We start from the raw sequence: 22,273 nt of genomic DNA on the forward strand, positions 1-22,273 counted from the left end.
AATGTGATTAGTCTCTCAGTTTGAACCTCTTGATTTGTAGCAAACTTTGGTGTTCTGCTATTTCTTGGGAGTCCACTTGGCCTACTACTTATTATTGGCCACATGATTGTGGTTTAACCAGGTCGATGAATACAACTCGGTTCTCCTTTTTACCAGCAAGGGGCGGTAGTACAACTGATCTTGTTCCGTTGACAGCTAAGACAGGTACTGCTTTTCTGTAAGAAGGCCCAAATTCCTTCTTCACCGCGATTTTCTCTCTGACCAGATCCCCAATCTTTGGAATCCAGACAGGCCTTGCTGGGACAGGTGGTTTCTCTTCAGTGGCTGTTGGCTGTTGTTTCAACTTTATGTTGCTCAGGTCTTTTCTTGTTTCATTTAAGTCCTGTAAAATAGCCAAACGATCTTTGATATCAAAGCATTTTCCTTCTACCACTGATGTCTGACTATCGAGATCCTGGATATGCATTCTAGTCCCGAACAATAGGTCGTACGGACTGAAACCTTTTAGAGAATTTCTTGGCAGATTGTTAAGACTACGTTGGACACTTATTAAATGTTTGACCCACCCAACCCCCGAACCTAATACCTTTGCCGTTATAGATTGCTTTATGTCTCAGTTTTTTCTTTCCACAATCCCGTTTCCCTCAGGATGGAAGGGACAAGAATACCGCAATGCAATGCCCATGCTGGTCATGGCCTCCTTATAAGCTCGAGAGCTAAAAGCAGGACCCTGGTCAGAGTGTAGCATGCCAATTGCGTATGTGCCTTTAAAGACTCGCAAATCTTTTATAACCGTTCTGGCGTCAGCCGAGCGCTGGGCCACATCCAAATGAATCTCGTGCAGGAGTCCACTGCGACCATGATGTATTTATAGTTGCCATCCCTTTGTAAGGGACCACAGTGGTCCAGGTAAACACACGCTAATGGTTTATCTGAGATCAGAAGGGGCGTCTGTGCTGGTCTTTTTACCGTCAAAACTTTCATCTTTTGGCATATTTCACAATCTAGAACATAGTTCCTAGTTTGTCTTCTCATTTGTGGCCACCACTATCTCTGTTTTAATAATGATACTGTGGCCGAGACACCAGCGTGTGCAGAGGCGAGCCCTTCGTGTGCCGCTATAATTAGTCCTAACCTATGTTCCATGTTTGGAATTGCCCTATCCCCCACTCCAGGGATTCGAGCAAATGGAACGTTATTCCCATCAGTTATGTATGAGTACTTTACTGGAAAGCCTTTCGGGAGTGTTTTTATCGCATTATTTATTGTAGCACTGACAGCTTGTAATATCTCGCTGTCTATTTTGTTTTTGACCGGGTGATGGCAGCTACGGAAGCCGTTTGCACAGCTGCCTTCGCGGCCTCATCAGCCAATGAATTCCCCGCAACGTGAACACCATCACGTTGATGACTCAGTGTATGTATCACGTGAGTCTTTTGTAGTTCCTTTCGTAAAAGAACTACTTGTTCCCAAAGCGTTTTATGCTTGATTGTGCCACCCTTTGCATCTTTGAAACCATTTAGAACCCAATTCTGCAAGTATTCATTATAAGACTGAACGCAATAATATGAATCGCACACTATGAGTGTGGGGAATTCGTGATCAGTATTTTCAAGCGCCATCTTAAATGCTAGTAGTTCAGCTCGCTGAGCTGTACAATCTCCTAGAGATTGTGTTTTAGTGACCAGTGGTCTAAATTTCCCTTTGTTCCAACGACCTTTAACAATCGCGCACGCAGCACTGTAAGCTTGTTTACCCCCAACTGCGGGTTGTGCTGATCCGTCTGTATATATTATACAGCCGTAGTGTTCAAGAGGCAAGATTTCGGTGGGCAGAGGACATTCAAATTCATATTGGAGAAATTCTTGTGTTTTTAAATTAGGATCAAATTCGTAGACCACGTCTGTTGCAGCAAGAGAATTAACCCATTGGATCCATCTAGGATGTAGCGCTTTAGCATTTGGAATGCTTGCCTTTGTTACCGCTTCTAGAGCTGGTACTGGTGTAACGATGATTATTCGTTTACCTTGTGCTAGGGCTTTCTTTTGCTACCGCAGTCTGAACCGCAGTTAGAATTTTTTCCGTTGAGCTAAATTTCATTTCAGCTTTTGTGTACAAATGTGATTTGTATGCTATTGGTACCTTTTCTCCCTCATTAGAGGTCAGGTATGTGAATCCGCATCTTCCTGGGATGACTCGGATTACAAGGTTGCGTGTGTTATCGCGTGTTTGCAATTTTGTTTTAGCTAACATGTCTGTTTGCAATGATCTCAAAATTTCTGTGTGTTTTTGAGTCCAATTGATTGTTTTAAAATCTGGTTTTATTAGTTCATAGAGAGGTTTAACCCTCTCTGCATAATTTAGAATGTAAGTTCTTCCGAAATTCAGGAAACCTAGAATTGATTGTAAGTTTTTCAGCGTTCTTGGTGCTTGGATTACAGCACATTTCTCTAAGAAATTGTCTGCCAGGCTTTTGCCTTCTCTTGATAATTCATATTCTAAAAACAGGACAGTTAGATGGGCAATTCGGGACTTTTTAAAGTTGAATTTGTAACCCTCTGCTGCGAACCCAAGTATTATGGTGTTCACTCTTTTCAAGTGAGTATTCAAGTCATCATCTGTTAGATAGATGTCATCAACATAAGATAATGCCTCATCATCATACATTTGTAGTAACTCTGTTACTCTTGCTGAGAATAATCCTGGGCTGTTCTTGAACCCCTGTGGGAGTCGACAGAATTTTTTCTGCGAGACCATTATTGAGAAAGCGGTCAAATACCTGCTTTCAGGTGCTATGTTTTCACAAAAGAATCCATTAGAGATGTCTAATGTTGTTTTGTATTTTTTGCGCACAATGTTATTCATTAGTGCTGCACTATGTGAGTTTTGTACTGCAAAAGTTTTGCAACATGAGTTAAGGTGTCTGTAGTCCAAAACTAGACGATATGAATCGTCTGGCTTGGAGACAGGAAACAAAGGATTGTTCATTTGTGAGGTGCATGTTTCAATCACCCCCTGGTATTCAAGTTGATCTAAGATCTCCCTGACCTGTTTCTTAGCTTCTTGCTTAATTGGGTACTGCCTCTGTGCAGTTGGTTGACATTTTAACTGTATTTTGTGAGGAGGAGAGTCCTCATCCAATCCAACATGATTTTTATATAATGCAGGAGCTTGGGCTACTGCCCACTTTCTTGCAAGTGTATATTTTTTATGAATTGGAATGTGATTTGAGAAGGCAGGCATAATCATTTCTTCGCCATGAGGGCACTCCCTGACAAACTCCGGTGGCCAGTCTTTTTCAGCTAAAAGGATGTTATAGCCTTTTGAGAGATTATCCCAAAATAGACCCCTTATTTTCCTAGTCTTATCTCCCTCTATACGTAATGTTATTTCGTATATTTTATGAAGTTTGCTAACTCTGGTATCTGCAGTTTCCACCTGAATGTATTCATTCGTGTCCACTGTCTCCAGATGATTTATCAGGATCTTGCGAGCTATGCTCACTTCTGCTGCGCTGTCTAGCATTGTCTGAGCCCACTCTCCGTTTTTCAGCTGTGTCCTCAGGATCCTCGGCATGTTTGATTATTTTAATACTGGCTACCTTCTTTTTTGGAAATTGTAATTTTCTACTTTGATGAGCAGGTTCTTTGTCTTTGGACTTGACGTGCTCTTCCCTGAGTTCTGACCGTCCTCTTCTTTCCGATTTCTGCGAGGAAGTCTGAAAAGATCGAGAGGGACGTGTATCAATATCTTGATACCTATCAGGTTTCTTCAAATTATCCCTATTTCTAAGGTTGTATCTTTTTTCAGAGGGCTCTCTCTGGGGAGACTTGTGTCTTTGGTCCGGAGATCTTTCTCTCCGCCGAGGAGACTTTCCTCTGGACTGGAATCTTTTTTCTTTGGGAGTGGATTGTTTATTTCCATCCCAGCTTTTTTTTGGAGTGTTTAGATTATTTTTAATAAATATCTTTTCAGGATTTTCAGTTAGTTGGGGTTTTACTGGTTTCCCACCCAAACTATCTCTTCCTAGTTCTTCATAGGATTTTTCTATGATTCTGGCAAGTTCAAATGGTTGTTCTGCTATATCTGTTTCTTTCAATTTCTGGTGGATCGCCACAGATGCTGCTTCTCCTTTTATGTTAGATAATAATAAAGCTGAGACCTGCTTGAAGTCTTTCAGTAATTTCATACCCAGAGTTAAAGCAGGTTCTGGACCGTATTCGTTTTGAATCTGTCTTAGCACATCGGGTATTACCGCCATGGACGGAACACCATGTGTTTTTGTGTAAATGGAAGCAAAGACTGTGCCCCAAGTGTCACAGTCCTCCACATGTGGTGCGATCCCCATTGGAAGGCAGATAGTCAGAATTCTGTGTTTCTCAGTAGGGGTAGTATTCCGAAATACTGCCTCTATTTGAGTGATTTTTTGTGCTAACCAGAATGGAATTTGTTCCCGTTTTATGGGTACTTTACCCAGACATGACTGAATGTTCTGTGGTGTTATTTTATTTGTATTCCCCTGATGAGGGGTCAGCTGTGGAATGTTAATAGCTGGTTGGACTGTTGAAATCCGCATTACATATTGGACTAATTGTCTATGAATTTTAATCAGTTGTTTTAGCTGTGCTAAAAGTTCTGGTACTGACATTTTTTCAATGTCTGGATGTGGTGTGTAGCTGGCTAGAACCGGCCACGTTGCTCCTGGTCTACCTAGTGGACCGAGCCTGGTGATGCGATTATTATGTTTTAGGGCGCCTTTAAACCAGAGCAGGTGCTCTTGGTATTTTAATGGGATTTCCACCTCCTCGAAAGGAGTGTAGTCATCCGGTGGTTCCTCTATTTTGTAATAGTGGAACTCATGTGTGACAGCGTTTGCTGCTGGAAAGTTTATCCATGAATAGAATACCTCTGTCTGCCGATATTCATGTGCCTCAATTACGAATATGACTGTACCACCTCTCGATGTTAGTCCATTTTCTATAAGTTTAATAGTTATAGTTTTTCTTATGTTGACCGGGATGAGTATTGCATCCGGGTCGGTTTGCAGGAGACTATTGTCATCCTCTAGGAGTCGAGCTGCTATTCTAGCTGCCTCCCTATCTTCTTCATTTTCTGACATTTTTACAGACAGAAAGGTTTTTGTTGCAGATCAAGTTTCAAGGAAACAAAGATTAGATGCACAATATTTTGGAACACTGTATCCTTCAACGTTGAATAAACCAAAAACTATACATAGAAATCTCTTCCTACTAAGTTCCGGCGGATTTTTAACCTTTTACCCACTCCAGACGTCTTTTGGAGTATTTACGGGAAAAAGGGTCTGTGTGAAAAAGCACGACTGAGTTACTCTAACGTCTTGCGTTAGATTTATCGCCTTACCAAACGTTGGGCGCCATGTAGTGTAGTTCCTATAGTCCCAATAGGCTCTGCGCATTGGAATAATATCTTCGGTAGTGTAGACGTAGGACTGAGGTTATCTAGGTCTCTACTGACTATATTAGACTTAAGTTTTGTGCCAGCTAGCTCAGAGTTCACTAGAAACTTTCTCGAATAAGCGAGGAGGAGTTTAACTTCCCTGGATAGACAAGAAGGGATTTAGTTTCTGACAACCATAAAACATGACAACTTTGCTCTCCCTGAATAAGAGTATATCTTTAGAGTCGTGTGAAAACAAAAGACAGCTATTTCACTCAGTCAATAAGTGCGTACTTAGTTTCACCAGATTGCAGAGAAAAAGAGAGACTGGCGTTTTCAATAAAAGGTGTTATTTATTGAGCAGTCTCTTTCCTCATACAAGAGAAATGAATTGCTACAATTGCAATACTTATAGTTAAGTAAAGTGCATACAGTAAAAGCAGGATTATGAAATAATACTGTAAAAGCATTGATATGGTTTCTTAGCCATATGATACTTTAAAATGGATAAAATAGATACATACATATATACATTGAGTAATCGTACTCAACTGGTGCTTCTAACTACGCCTACCCCGGTGTGCCTGACCTAAGCCTAATACGTGGGAGGGAGGAAGTAAGTAGCAGTTTAAGTTAAGTTTGTTTTGCCAAGAATCTAACTCAAGAATTCTCTGTAAGGGTTTAGTCAGTTCAATACCTGGGTCTTAGAAGGCAGGAGGGCTGGTATCTCTCTCTCAGGACTCGGTATCCCAGTCACCCGCAAGGGTAGGCTGGAAACGCCGGAGGCTGGATTTCTCAGCAAGAGAAAAGACAGCGTCTTTCTCAGCGTGTCAAAAGGGAGGGGCAGCGTCCGTGGGCTCTCGCATCAGCTGGGCTCTTCGGAAGTAGATAGCTGCTCTGCTCCAGGATTACCACCGTGTGTTTGCTTAAGGCAATGTTCGTATATTTATACCTGAAAGGTGCCGGGTTTGACGTAAGGCTGGACATAAGACGTATAAATATGTCACTAAGAACTGGTCGTTCTTACAGTGCTTTACAGGAGTTCTCGGACAAAATCAAAACAAAGCAGCGGGGATTTCCCAGGTTGCTGGAGGCTTGGATTTGGTGTGCTTTCTAGGGGGCTGGAGGAATAGGCTTGCTTAATGTGACAGCATGCGCTATGACTGAATTATGAAAAGGGTTTCTATGCCGTTGTAGGGATATTATTGATTTATAACCGGACAAGGGCAAAGAATAGGAATATCGATTCAGGTACCTAGATAAACACACTACACTCTCTCCTTCTTGGAGATGTTGCAAAGCCTCCGCCTTTGAAGCATCCGGAATTAAGGCCACATAAGTTGTCATGTCCGCCCACATTTGGCGGTCGTAACGCCCCAAAATGGCCAAAGCATTGGCCGCTCTCACTGTGGTGGAAGCCATCGTAGAAAACTTGCGGCCTATGGCAATCATGCGACGACCTGCGCGATCTGGTGGGGCAGTAACAGCAGATGCAGGATTCCGCGAACGACGCTGAGCTGCTTGTGTAACCACTGAATCGGGTTTTGGCTGTCCAATGAGGCACGCTGGAGTGCCGACAGGTGCCTTGTGTTTCTTTTCCAACCTGGGCATCTGAGCCAGAAGTGTATTTGGGGTCTGCATCAATTTTACTCCTTCGGCCCAAATAAAGTCAATTATGGGCACAGTATGGACTTGTTTGAATGGCTGGTTTTTAAAGACATAGAGAAAACAATCCTCCTCTGTCTGGACTCTAGACAACTTGAAGCGTTGGGCTGCCCTATCCATCAGCTGATTGAAACTCGCAATATCTACAGGAGGAGAATCGCCTGGTGTGACCGGAGATGGGGACGGTGTTTGGACTTGGTAATTATCCCACTCCGCCATATCGTCATCATCATCATCACGAACCTCACCATCTTCGCGGTCAGGAGAAACCTCATCCTCATCGTCGGCATACACAGTCGTGTGTATCCGAACAGATGTTTGAACTTGAGGAGCAGAAGTAGGCAGAGGTGCCAGAGGAGCCGGAGCCGGCACAGTAACCGGTGGCAGAATAGCAGGGGCTGCAGGCACTTGTGGAGATGACGGAAAACGTCTGTTATAGTCGTCCAACATATGTTGAAGATTAGAGATGAGCGACAAGGGTAGCGTCGCCGTAGGAGCTTGAACCGGCGTAGTTTCCTGTTGGAAATATTGGTCCTCATCATCGTTACTATAATCTTGGCACTTGATGACCAAATCAGATGGACTACGTGCTGCTCTAAATGACTCGTGAACATCTTCTTCTGAGTCCTGCTCCGAATCCGTGGCAAACAAGGGCGAGGGAGGCTGTGGATCACTGGTGATGGAAATCTGGTCCACAGGCACCTTGCGTGAAGAGATTCAACATCGGCATATCCATTGGACGACAATGGCAACATTGGCAGTGAAGCAAACGTAGAAGAAGTCGCCGATGGAGCCACACTAGCAGAATCCGGTATAGTCGACGGTACCGCCGTCGACGGTAATGGCGTCGACGTTGTCTTCGTCGACGCAACGATGAAGATGACTTCTTTTTCGTCGACGGAGCAGTCGTTGACGGGGTCGTCGACGGTGCGGTCGTCGACGGTGCGGTCGTCGACGGTGCGGACGTCAACGAGTGTGATTTCTTCACACCCTTCGTCGTCAATTACTTGGTCGTCGACAGGGGAGGCTTCTTCGTCGACGACGATGCAATCGGAATGACAGACGGTACAGTCTTGAAGCTAAGTGTTATCTTCGTCGACGACGAAGACGTCGACGAGACAGTCGTCGACGATCCAGAAGCAAACGTCGTCATCACCGTCGTCGTCGATGATCCAGAGACGGCAGATTTCGCCGTCGGAACGACTGTTGACGTTTCCGTTGACGCTGAAACATGTTTTTTCACAAAAACATGAGCAGAAGATGCAGTAGACGCCTCAGAGCCAGGTCTCGTGGGTGTGGATGTAGTAGGTAGAGGTGAAGACACCGCAGGGGCCAAAGAAAGGGACATCTTCTTTTTCTTGATGAAAGGTGAGGGCAACTCCTGCACACTACTACGTTTAGATACTACTTGGGAACGACCAGAAGTGAAACTTTCGGCATCAGAAAGTACACCATCCTTGTCTTTGAGTCTCTGAAGCCATAACAGAAGGTGGCCTTCCCTGTCCTTTAGAGTTTTTGTGGAGAAAGTACTATAGAACATACACTTTCCCACTTCATGGTCGGGGTAAAGACAGTAAATACACTTACTGTGTGGATCCTCTGAATAAAGACGCAGCTTTCCACAAGAAGATAAAGGTCTGAAGAGAGATTTCTTACTTGTAGACATTCTGAAAAGCGCAGGAAAACCTGAAGAAACTGAGAAAACTGAGCAGAGCTCAGGGAGACTCCCTTACACACGACGTGCGGTAGAAAATCTGAGGTGTTGAGCTCTGAGGAGAAGGTTCTGGAGGGCTGCTGGCGCCTGATTGGCTACAGTTTGGACCAACATAATGACAGGAATAGGCTACAAGTGTTTTTTTTCTCTATTCATGTATTCCTATGAGGAATTATGTCTAGGCATTTACTGCCTGTTTTCTAATGTGTATTTCATCTGTTATGTTTTACATATACATATTATTGGTATGTTATTGCTATTTTATTTACCGTGGGACTCCCACTCCGACGACGGGGAATATTCAAGCATGTGGATTTATGAAAGACACCCTAATACTGGAGAAGAGAATAGTTTGGCGGGAAAGAAAAAAACCACAAAGTGGTGCAAAATACTTAATTAGACAAACATCGGGCTGGAGCTAAGTTAGGCAAGAGGAGTGGTTGTGCAAATGCAGGGAATCATCATTTCCACATGTAGTTTAAAAATGTATTTGCGATAGTTTTGGAATAATCCAAATGGTGCTGTCACTGCAAATAGTGTCTATTGTTCAGATAAAATGTATCTCCTAGAGATTTGCAGGTAGTTAAGTGGAACAGTCTTTTTAACTTCTGTACCATTTTTTGGACCCCCTTGACAGAAGGCTCCTAGTTCTATCTTCCCCCCTTCCTGCTAGCACCTTGCGAAAATACCCTTGCCTGGAATAAGCAAAATGACCAAAAATGCCTAGAACTGGCCTCAGGACCGACAGTTGATATACACAATTATGGCTGTATGACACAAATATCGAGAACAACAATAGCGAGTGACTACAATATTATTTTAAAAATACCGTCAACAAAGATATTGAGTTTACATATTATTACACATTATGATGTCGGAAGCTTTCCGACCAACACAGTCGGGTTGCGGTCCGACTGCCCGATTAAGATGTTGGCAGTTGGAACGTAATCCAGCAGGTCATTCCTACTTTGCTCTGACCAGCTCTCGGAGTCTTACAGCAGGTCGGAACCACACCATAATCCCCTATGGATGGAGTTTTCACCGTCGAGATTACAATGTCGGTTTCCATAGCCTTTCCGTGCCGACGAGGAAAGGCTATAGGAAAGCGACTTTGGGGGCCCCTAGCAGGGGTCTACGGTTGGTGATCGAGGGGGTACCTAGGGTACCTCCTGTAAAACCCTGCACTATGTGGCAGATGGCGAACACCCATTACAACGCTGGCTTTACTTCGTATGCGTTACAACTCCAGCGACGTTACGACGCGTACACATTGCGACGTGTCCCATTACATCGCAAGCACTTTTAAAACGCATGCGCTTTTAAATCAAATTTGGTGTAATGGACGCGAGGCAGAGCACCGGGACAGAGGCGGGCGAGCACCAGGAAGAACGAGCACCGGGACAGAGGCGAGGAAGAGACGACGTGAGGAGAGAGAGGTAAAGGGGATTGTGCTTAGAGTGTAGTTTAGGGCTTAGGGTTTAGGGAAGTGTTAGGGGGTCGTTCTGTAGGGTAGGCTTAGGGCTTAGGGTTGAGGGTAGTGTCAGGGGGTCTTACTGTAGGGCACTGTAGTAGGGTTTAGGGCCTAGGGCTTAGGGTTTAGGGAAGTGTTAGGGGTCGTAGTGTAGGGTAGGCTTAGGGCTTAGGGTTGAGGGTAGTGTTAAGGGGTCTTACTGTAGGGTACTGTATTAGGGTTTAGGGAAGTGTTAGGGGGTCGTACTGTAGGGTATTGTTTTTGGCTTCAGGGTTTAGGGTCGGGTCAGGGGTTCCTCGTGTAAATAAAGGTTTTAGAATTTCGGGTTTAGGGTAGTGGGCCTAAGGGTAAAAATTGAGGTGTCAAAGCATGCAGGGTGTTTGTGTGCGTTGTAAATGTATTTTGTATGCATTTAAATGGAAATGCGATGTAATGGTTTGCTTTGTGGATACTTGCTATATATAAGAACATGCGATGGGAAAACTGTGATGTCATGCCATGCGATGTAAACGTTTGTGATGTAGCATCATACATCCGCGGCAGACACCATGCATTGTAGCTGAGCAGCACTCACCTTCAGAATATGCCCCATCATACCTATTCGACAACAGACCACATTAAGACAGAACTCGTAAAACATACATCAAACATGGCTCAAATATGCCAATAACTGGCTACTCCTGTACCCAACAACACTCACCTTCACCAAGGGCCTTACATAAAAATGTATTTGCTGGGCGAGGGGCATGCCTACCAAACTAGAAGATGCACAAGCAGTTGAGTACAGCCCTCCAGTCTCACCCATCAAACACCAACGACTTTCAGAATCAATCCTCTGATTATGACAGCTTTGTCTAATATAGTAACAGACCCAAGCACATAAATGATGGCACATCAACGCAAGAGGATTCGGACTCAAGTGTGTGATGGATTCCTTACAACAAGCTTGGCAGACACTTGAACTCCTGTTAGTGCTATAAGTTAATACCTGTGGCAGACTGGGCACTATACGAATGTCATTTCCGTACCATAATGTAACATGCACAATATGTGAGATTTGCACCCATTTGCATTTGATGGTGAAGGGGAAAAAACATGAATAATTAAAACAGAGAAAGTAAAGCGGTTCTTTATTTGAAACTATAAAGTGTCTCTGTCTTTTTGTTGGAACTCAGGCACTGATGTGTTGGTGACATACCTTAAATATGGTGAACGAGCCAGTGAAGCGAGGCAGGGGGAGTCCGAGCATGTTCTGGATCTGAGATATCATCACGTGGAAAGCGGCGGCGTTGGTGAAGGCCTTCACTATGGGCTCTGACAGGTAGGTGGAGAGAAAGCCGAGCTGCAGGATGAACATGGCCACCTGGGAAGAGAAGTGGAGCCAGCAGAGTCAGTTCAACTCTCTACACATCCATGCATTTGCAGCAGCGGAGAATGCCCGCCTGACATTGCTGCGGAGCACAGTGCTAACCCAGCAGGCAAGGATGGTGTCCTACAATGCTTCAGAAACAAGAGTCCCAGAGGCTTCACATTGAGAACAGGAAAGAAAGCTGGGGGTGAGAAGGAATTTGTGTTCTGCTGCTCCAAGTTCATTTGGTATCAGAATGAGTGAAGTCTTGAGTCTCAAAAGGTTATTATGCATTGATTGAATTAATATTACTTGTGTTGGACCAATAAAATATATCTTCACCTTTCTGACATTCATTTCTATTATAAAACAATGGTTAGGACAATGATAATATTAGAGACGTGCTCGGATTTAAGTTAGATTTAGGGTAAATATTAGGTCAATTATAAGCTTGGGCTAATTGTATGGGTTACATTTGGGTCAAGGTATACATTAGGCTTAAAGTGAGATTTAGGTATTAGGGTAATGACTGCGGTTTGGGTTTCTGTCTGGTTATGTTTATTATTGGGATAAAAGTAAATGTCAATATTACGCTATCAGTATGTTGGGGGCATAGTGATATTCAGGTAAGATTAGGGCCACAACCGGGGTTAACAATTCAGTTTCTAAAATTAGTTATCAATAGAGTTAGAGTCAATTATAGGGTTAGGAATAAAGTTTGGGTGAGTTAACAGTTGGGTTAGATAAGATTTAAGATTTTGGTCAGAGTTCCAGGACAGAATCACAGTTTAGCATAGGTATTCAGGCACAGGTTTTCAGGCATTCTTTTAATATCTTAGAAAAATAAACAAATATATATATATATTTTTAATGGGGCGAGAAGATTATTTAAATTTTTCTTGCAAGTAGTTTTCAGTGAAATGCAAATGTCAGTTCAAGACAAAGCAAAATATGCATTTTGTTGAAATGATTTACAACAAAGCATTTTCTTTGAAATGAATTTAGATGAACTAGCAGAGGTACCTGACGTACGCTACCTCCGGGGAATTCTCAGCCTTTAGGCGTTTGACACAGATTTGGAATCCGTCTCAGGATCAGGTGTCTTTTTCCAACCACGGACCGTTTTTGAACCCTGACTGGTAGAAGACTCAGCTAAAGATCCCCAGATTGAGGCAATGGAATGTATCAGATTTAGGCATTGTTGGATTAGATATAAAATACTCACCATGATGATCCCAACAAGGAAGGCGATGCCCGAAGCCACCCCGATGCGTCGCTCCTCTAATGCCTCCAGGAGACCGCTGGTGTAGTTTAGATTAGCAGGTCTAGGGACTAGGCGCTCAACCACTGAACCTGTCATCAAACTCAAAATGGCAAACGTACCTGAGCACACAAGAAAACGGGGAGCATGAGGGAACTGTTGCAACTGAGTAGAAACCAGGAGAAATTAATCTTTAATTCAACAGGACATTATTGGCCAAATCCTGAGAGGAAAGATATCTTTTCAGAATGCTGTTGTTAGGCCACCCTACAGATGAGACATGTAGACAAAGGACTCTTCCATGATTCCCCTTAATCATGAATTTCAATTTTGAAATTGGTTATTAATACTGTAAACCTGAACACATCGCTGAGGGGTTATGTTTGTGGAATCATCTGTGTACACTTCAATACTACGACCCTTGACTCTGTCTGCAGGGAGGTCGCCCCCACGCCACGCAGCCCCATTTGCTTCTGTGACCGTCTTTATTTTAGTGTATTTATCTGCTTCTGTGACCGTCCTTTCCGCGTGCTATTGTCTGCCACTCTCCCCACCGCTGCGTCCCCTGCGGCCCCGCCCCGCGCTCGCCCTATCGTCGTTCCAGTCTTGCATCTGTATTGTATTTTGTATTGTGCCTCATTTGCTTCTGTGACCATCTTTATTGTAGTGTATTTATCTGCTCCTGTGACCTTTTCTCCCTGCTTGCCATTCCCTGCCACTTTCCCCGCCCTTGCGTCCCCTGCGGCCACGCCCCCGCTCACCCATTTGTCATTCCCCCCTCCCAGCTGCTCCTCCCTCCCACCTCCCCTTCTTATGGTGCCGCTGTGCGGCAGTGAGAGCTACCCTTGACCCTGTCTGCAGGGAGGTCGCCCCCCACGCCGCGCAACCCCACCTGACTGCGCCCGTGTCTCCGCCCATGTCTGCCCAGCTGCTGCCGCTGCTGAGGGAAATCGAGGCCTGCCTCCACCCACTGGCTACCACCTGCGCCTTATCCCTGGTAGCCAGTGGTAGGCCGTAGGTTTGCTTTCCTTTTCTAGACTTGCTTCTGTATTGTACTTGTATTGTGCCCCTTCTGCTTTGTGACCGTCCTTTATTGTATTCTGTGCCAGTATCTATCTGCTTCTGTGACCATCCTTCCCGCGTGCTATTGTCTGCCACTCTCCCCGCCGCTGCGTCCCCTGCGACCCCGCCCCCCGCTCGCCCTCTCGTCGTTCCAGTCTTGCATCTGTATTGTATTTTGTATTGTGCCCCATTTTCTTCTGTGACCGTCTTTATTGTAGTGTATTTATCTGCTTCTGTGAACGTTTCTCCCCGCTTGCCATTCTCTGCCACTTTCCCAGCCACTGCGTCCCTGTGGCTCCGCCCCGCGCTCGCCCATTCGTCGTTCCCCCCTCCCAGCTGCTCCTCCCTCCCACCTCCCCTTCTTATTGCGGGTGCGTGAAGCGGGAGCACCTAAGGTGCGCCCGTCCGCGCCTGGACCGCGAACAGAACCAGACCCCTGGCCACCGCGAACACCACTACGCCCGATTCCGCTACGATGCCAGCATCCTCCATGCACTCAACCCCGGACAAGAACACACCTGTTACCAGGCCACCCTGAAGCGCACCCAAGAACCCTTCACCTGCCAGAACTGCAGCTTCACCAGCATCCGGCCCACCAAACCACCAACCAAAGAACCCAATTACCTCAGATGCATTCTACTCAACACCCACTCCACCAGCAAACACGCCGTCGAACTCTGGGACCTTCTCGACTCTACCTCCCCAGACGTCGCCTTCCTGACGGAGACCTGGCTGAACCCCACCTCAGCTCCCGACATCGCCATAGCCATCCCGGAAGGCTACAAGGTCACCCGCAGGGACCATACCAACGGCGTTGGAGGAGGAATCGCCATCGTCCACAGGAACACCCTCAGAGTCTCGACCAACACCTACGACACCCTCAGCACCGCCGAACGCATGCACTGCCAAATCCACACCGACCCCAACACCACCCTCAGAGGAACCCTCGTCTACAGACCCCTCGTACCCCGACCACAGTTCAGTGACTCCATCAATGACTTCATCAACACACACAACCTCGCCTCCACGGACTACATCCTCCTCGGGGACCTGAACTTTCACCTCAAGAACAACAACGTCACCAACTCCAACACCCTGATTGACTACCTCGCCAACCTCAGACTCAGACAGCTCGCGATAACACCCGGCCACACGCTCGACCCCATGTTCACCGCAAGCCACCACGTCACCTTCAACCACACCACCGAACCCCACTGGACCGACCACCAATGCATCCACTTCACCTTCAGGAAGCCCACCACGCACCACTGCACCCAACAGATGCCTCCACGTAGCTGGAGCAAAGTCACTGAAGACCAGCTAACCACCACCCTCGCCCAGAACCCACCCGCCGACTCCACCGACCCGAATACCGCCGCCCGCAACCTCAGACAATGGAAAGACAACTGTGCCAACACCCTCGCCCCACTCAAGACACCCTCCAACAGCCACACCAGCAAGAAAGCCACCTGGTTCACCAAAGACCTTCAGGCCTCCAAACGAACATGCCGAAAACTAGCCACGCAGCCCACAAGAACGCCACTGCAAGGCACCATCAACTCATCAGAATCGCGAACTGGGCCTCATTCGAAGACCGCCTAGATAACAACGCATTCAACAGCAGAGAGCTCTTCAACATTGTGAAAGAACTCTCCAACCCCAGCTCCAACACCAATGACATCCTGCCCTCGCAAGACCTGTGCGGCGCGCTGGCCACCTTCTTCCACGGCAAGATCGTCGACATCCATGACAGCTTAAACACCATGACCGCCCTGACAACCACCGCCCCCACGACCACCACCCACAGCACCCGCCTGCTCTCCTGGACCAGCATCAACAACGAGGACACCAGCGAGATCATGAACACCATCCACTCCGGATCACCGCTAGACCTGTGCCCTCACCACATCTTTAACAAAGCCTGCACAGCCATCGCACCCCATCTCCGGAAAGTAATCAACATCTCCTTTGAGACAGCAACTTTCCCGGAAAGCTGGAAGCACGCCAAGATCAACGCCTTACTCAAGAAACCCAAGGCAGACCCCAAGGACCTCAAGAACTTCCGACCCATCTCCCTGCTCCTGTTCCCGGCGAAGGTCACCGCGAAAATCGTCAACAAACAACTGACCCGCTACCTCGAGGAGAACAGCATCCTGGACCTGTCCCAGTCCGGATTCCGCAGCAACCACAGCACTGAAACCTCCCTCATTGCCGCAACCAATGACATCAGGTCCCTGCTTGACAATGGAGAAACCGCGGCCCTCATCCTCCTGGACCTGTCATCCGCATTCGACGCGGTCTGCCACCGCACACTACGTACACGCCTCCACAATGCCAGAATCCAAGAGAAGGCCCTTCGACTGGACCACATCTTTCCTCTCCGGCAGAACCCAGAGCATCCGCCTCCCCCCTTCCTCTCCAGTGCCACCGAGATCATCTGCGGTATACCCCAGGGCTCTTCCCTCAGCCCGACGCTGTTCAACATCTACATTGCACTCTCGCACACGTCGCCTGACAGTACGACCTCAACATCATCTCCTACACCGACGACACCCAGCTGATCCTCTCCCTCACCAAAGACCCTCACACTGCCAAAACCAACCTCCACCAAGGCATGAAGGCCATCGCCGAATAGATGAGGAACAGCCGACTGAAGCTGAACTTAGACAAGACGGAGGTCCTCATCCTCGGCTCCACCCCTTCAGCCTGGGACGACTCCTGGTGGCCGACAACAATAGGAACAGCCCCGACACCCACAGACCACGTACGCAACCTAGGGGGCATCCTCGACTACACCCTCTCCATGACTAAACAGGTCAACACCGTCTCCTCATCCTGCTTCAACACCCTCCGAATGCTCCGCATGATCTTCAAGTGGATGCCCACCAAAACTAGAAGAACAGTCACCCAGGCCCTCGTCACCAGCAGGCTGGACTACGGAAACGACCTCTACGCAGGAACGTCGGCCAAGCTCCTGGGACGACTGCAACGCATCCAGAACGCCTCGGCCTCTCTGATCTTCGAAAACCCGGCTGCAGCCACATCACACCCCACCTGAGAGACCTGCACTGGCTCCCCATTAACAAGAGGATCACCTTCAAGCTCCTCATCCACGCACACAAAGCTCTCCACAACACCGGCCCAGCATACCACAACAGACGTCTCAGCTTCTACACCCCCGCCAGCTCCGCTCTGCCGGCCTCGCCCTCGCCACAGTCCCCCGCAACCGAAGAACAACCGCCGGAGGCAGATCCTTCTCCCACCTCGCCGCCAAGACCTGGAACACCCTCCCCACCAACCTACGGCAGACCCAAGACCTACTGCCTTTAGAAGACTCCTCAAGACCTGGCTCTTCGATCAGTAGCAGCACCCCCCCAGCTCCTTGAGACCCTCACGGGTATGTAGTGCGCTTTATAAGTGTCTTGATTGATTGAGTCTGCATTCACAATGTTTTCACTCACTTGCTCTCTATTATCTCTTTTCCCCAAGAGCAACTATTTCTGTATCACCATTTCACTTCGCAATGGCACTGAAACTGTTGCATATAACTTCACAATCCCACCTGTTCCTATATATTGAACCATGCATTACTTACATTCTCAACTCATCAACCATCATTAGAGTGACTATTAAGAAAAGAGATAGAAGGGGGCGTGGCCACGGAGGCAACCAAGATGGCTGCCTCCGCTTGAAGCTCCGTCGGTCGGGCTTCTAATTGCCAAAGTTAGGATGGAATAATCAATCCTCTACCCAGCAAACTGTCTCCATCCTACATCGGAACCCTTCGGCAGCCTTCCAGGCCTTGAGCTGGGCTCGGCGAGCGTGAGGGGTGCGTGAATGATGGAGGGGATCGAGGGCCTCGCTGCCCTCTCCCTCGAACCATCGGTCTGCGCCCGGCTGTGGGGTGAGTCTTGTGCCTGCGGTGGCTGCTCGGCACGCTGCACTGCTACTGGGTGCTCGGTGGGCTCCCTGTCTGTCCCTTCCATCGCCTGCGGGATTGGATCGTCCCGTGCCTGGTTGCTGCGGTCTGCGGTCAGCTTTAGGGCCTGTTCCGCAGCCCCGGAACAGGGACTGGGGTAGTGGTCCTGCCGGCAGGCGGGTGGGGCTGGTGTGGGCGCTCCAGAGGCCGCGGTGGGGCACCGCGGCGGCGCACCGCGGCGACTCTTGTGGGGGTAGGTGCCTCTCCTTCACTGTGGCGGCCCCGCCAGTTCTATTTCGCCTCTGCCCCGGCCTCATCTACACCTTTGGCCCTGAACCTCTGTTTATGGCTGGACGAATTGCCATAATTAAAATGGTCGTATTACCTCGTTTTTTGTACCTCTTTAATAATATTCCGATACCGCTTACCAAGGTTTTCTTTTCCCAGCTACGCTCTTTATTGCTGCGATTGGTCTGGGGTGACAAAAACCCACGTGTCACCTGGCGTATTTTGACTCTTCCATATGAGCGCGGTGGATTCGGAGTTCCCGATTTCTATCTTTATTTTTTAATTGCACAATGTTCCTTTGCGCACTCCTGGTTCCACCCCGATGCGAGCATTCTGTATTTGAAACCCGAAGCTGAATTGGTCCTCCCTGAACCTCTTTCTACTGTCCTGCCTCGAGGTCTTGCGCGGGACCCACGGGACACACAAACAGTCTCATCAACCTGCTGGGCATGGGATAGACTTCACAGGCTCCTGGGGCTGGACCAGTTATACTCACCGGCCCTTCCTTTGCCCTACGCCTCTTGGTTCCCGATCACCGGGGAAACAGTTGTAAAGAACACGTTGGCTAAATTTCACATTGACACCATTGGCGATCTTTTCCCTGAAGGCCACGCTTTTTCTTTATCTGAAGACCCTCGCTTCACTGAACGTTCATTCATGGACTCTTTTGTTTTGACCAGATTACGGTCCATGTTACGAGCTTCATTCTCTACATTCCCACTGGCCCCTGACCCTGCTCCCCCGCTCACGCTTCTAATTCAACATACGTCCGGGGCACATATGGTTTCCAAACTATACAGGCTGTGTAGTGTTTCGCTCCCCTCTTTGGACACTAAAGTGCGGGCCGCGTGGGAAGGTGATCTGGGAAAACCTATTTCTGACGTTCAGTGGGAGCAATGCTGCAGAGCCAAGAAGTAAATCTCCTTGAACAGTAGACACAAACTCATCCATTTTAAATTCCTTCGTAGATTATACCATACGCCAAAACGTTCACATAAAATAGACCCTAGTCGTTCCCATCACTGCCCCAAATGCATGGCCCCATTCGCCGATTTCGCCCACCATGCCTGGACTTGTCCCCTGCTGCATGATTATTGGGCTAAGATACACCACACTTTCAGCGACATTTTAGGCATGAATCTGATATCTACACCGGAAATTGCGCTATTGGGATATGCCTCTAACTTCCCACGCACTGTCCGCAAACTTGCTGCATTGGGATTCCTGCTGGCAAAGAGAGAGGTTGCATTGTTATGGTGTGATAGAAGACCTCCGAAGGTGAAAGCGTGGCTCAGGAGCCTGGCATTTTGCAATATTACCAGTGTGGAGTATTCTACTTTCGTCCCCTCTTCGTCTAGACCTACTGACATATGCGGGCCTTATCGCTCGTACATAGACAAGATCACTGCTGCTCGACAGTCGCAGTTAATAAGTCAAATATTGCCTGAGGGGGTCGGCTGAGGTGGCACGCATATGTGCAAGATGCATTTGACTCTGCATTCATTTTCCCTTGGTTTTTACACCTGATAAAACCCCCTTTTTTTTAGTAGTGACTTGATTGTCTAACTATTAAACATAGGATGTAATGTGAACATGATTGCATGTGTTTGCTGCATTACTGCTGCTTTTTCACGTTTTATCCACTGTGTCCAGTTGTACGCCTTTTGTTCCACTGATTCCTTTAAGTGTATAATTCACTGTCTATTACCTACCTGAACTACATATTATGTGATGTTTTTGGCCTGATCGCACGCTCTGCTATATTATGTAACAAAAGATGCATCACTGCTTTATTGTTTAGAAATGGATAAAGTTTAAAAAAAAAAAGAAAAGAGATAGAATAGTATACTGGTGTGAGGTTCCATTCTCCACGGATGAGCACCCTTCTCAAGGAAAGTGGGTCTCACTTAAGGACAGGGCCACTGGAATAATGCAGCAGGGAAGGGTCAAATTACACGGCAGGGTTGAGTAAATTATGTGGCAAGAAAAGCCAAATCGTGAGGCATTATGCAGCACATTTTGTGATAGTATTACTTCATTATTTATTCATTTTTTAACTTGTTAACGCTGTCTGAGGATTCTGTGTTCCTCATTAGTACCAGTTTAACACCCAAACATAGCAAAAAGCTGTAGAAAGGTGACCAGTCAACCTCTGCAAAGGTCTTTCCACTGCACGGCAACACCGGTCATTGAATTTTTGCTAACTTTTGAAATATTTGACCTAGAAACAAAAATGTAGTTGTTAAATACTGCAGATTACGCGGCAGATGGTAGATTATGTGGCAAATGCGGAAAATTACAATTATGCAAAAATCACCCCACACAATCGCATAATTCAAGTGGCCCTGTTTAAGGATCATAAAACTGTGAACCTGGCGCTTGTAAAAAGACATAAACAATGTAATTGAGAATTCTGGGATCCACTTCCCAAGTCGTAGGAACTCTCCTATGCTCTTTAAGACTGAAAGGATGAAAATGTACACTTACCAGTGGACACGTGTCGTCCAGTTCCGAAGATCATGTATAGCACCACGGGAAAGAAGGAAGTATAGAGGCCATAAATGGGTGCCACTGAAGTTAACAGAGCAAATGCCATCCCTGTGACAAAAAAACAAAGACAGATACAAAAGTAAATCCACCAATGTGCAAGCCAACTCAGAAACACCACTGGTTGAAATTCAGGTGTGTTAGTGGACATGAAAGACATTTACTTTAACGGAGATGCAAACCTTTAAACAGGTTACCTAAGTATCACTATCTTGTCTAACCCATATGCAAATTGAAAATACAGTTTAGTTGTTTACATATAACATCCATTTAAGACACTATGCACAATATTAAACAAGCAGAGCCTTTGTATGGACATCGCCCTTTGAAAAGCGATTTTAATATATTTGATGGGTTAGGATGATATCCACGTGTGCTTTTTGCTTGTTACACTGCATACCGTCAAGATGCTACACGTCTTAGATGTATCACACCCTTAGTAACCCCTCTTGACAAGCTCTGAGAGACAGAGACCACAAAAAATCAATGAACGATGCAAAGGATATTCACATAAAACAGGGAAAAGGGGAGGTACAGTCTCCATATAGACAAACACAAATTTGCTTTCCATGTGCTGATTTGGATGTTAGACACAACTTGAAAAACAACTGTGTGCAGATGGTTGATAATCATCCCATATGGCTTGGGCGTGTTAATCCTTGCCCACCTCAATATTCATCTTCTCCTGCCCTACCAGCTATTAAGAGGCACAGGGCCACGTGGAAATGAAAATATTTAAACTCTTTTAGAGGGCCGGCCCATCTGCCTCTGTTGGGGGTGTCCCTTGGTACATTTATCACTGTCTGTTAAGTCATACTTTTATACTTTTTTTTATTCTATAAAATGAATGTGCAATTACTTTGGCATGTTGCCTTTCTAGCAATGCCCATGACTGCCATCTTCAAAGCGCCATATGATCATCACAATCATAAACTTTATTCGGCAATAATGGCATAGAAGTACAATACAGTTACAATTTTTATGAAGATGAAGGTAAAATATGTACTAAGACACCAAGGGCCTAATTACGAGTTTGGTGGTCCGATGGACCGCTGACCTTGTGGTGGCGGTGCGGCCACCACCGCACTGGCAGTCCTTAAGTCGTATTACGAGTTTGGCAGTCGGACTGCCAATGGACTGCTGCAACCACAGGGGATCATGTTGCAGTGGTCAGAGGCTGCAATATTTTGGAGATGCTGATGCGGCACTACAGAGCTCAGTTCAGTTCAGTTCAAAATCTTTATTCGGATTTTCAGAAAAATTCATAAAAGCACAGTTTTTAAAATACAGTTCAACATATTTAAAATTACGAGTACACTAGTTGCAATAGATGTGTATAGAGTGCATATTAGAACAATTACAAGGTCGCATATTTCCATTATCTAAAAATCAAAGGAGATCAATAATCATTAAGACTACAAATAAGTCAAGGGCATCCCATACTTCTATGAACATTAAGAATAACTTCTAGGAAAGTGCTTGTGCGGAATATGACCTTAAATTGCACAGTTAAAGGTAAAGCATACTTTACACAAACCTTTAGGCAACGTTGTAGGTAACAGTGTTCTAAAAGATCTAGTATT

At 46.4% G+C, this 22,273-nt stretch overlaps 1 protein-coding gene across 2 annotated transcripts in view; it reads right to left on the minus strand.

Annotated features, from left to right (window-relative positions):
* The window catches only part of LOC144830993 (solute carrier family 26 member 10-like), a 482,105-nt gene that overhangs the window by 308,653 nt on the left and 151,179 nt on the right, over positions 1-22,273 (minus strand). For both annotated transcript variants that reach the window (XM_078688957.1, XM_078688958.1), the window contains exons 2-4: positions 20,631-20,741; positions 12,839-12,996; positions 11,464-11,628 (exon numbers count right to left, since the gene is read on the minus strand). In XM_078688957.1, coding sequence (XP_078545083.1) covers positions 11,464-11,628; positions 12,839-12,996; positions 20,631-20,741 — 434 coding nt within the window. The remainder of the gene's footprint in view (positions 1-11,463; positions 11,629-12,838; positions 12,997-20,630; positions 20,742-22,273) is intronic.

This window comes from Lissotriton helveticus, chromosome 1_1 (assembly GCF_964261635.1).
Source record: "Lissotriton helveticus chromosome 1_1, aLisHel1.1, whole genome shotgun sequence".
In the NCBI taxonomy this organism is placed as follows: Eukaryota; Metazoa; Chordata; class Amphibia; order Caudata; family Salamandridae; genus Lissotriton; species Lissotriton helveticus.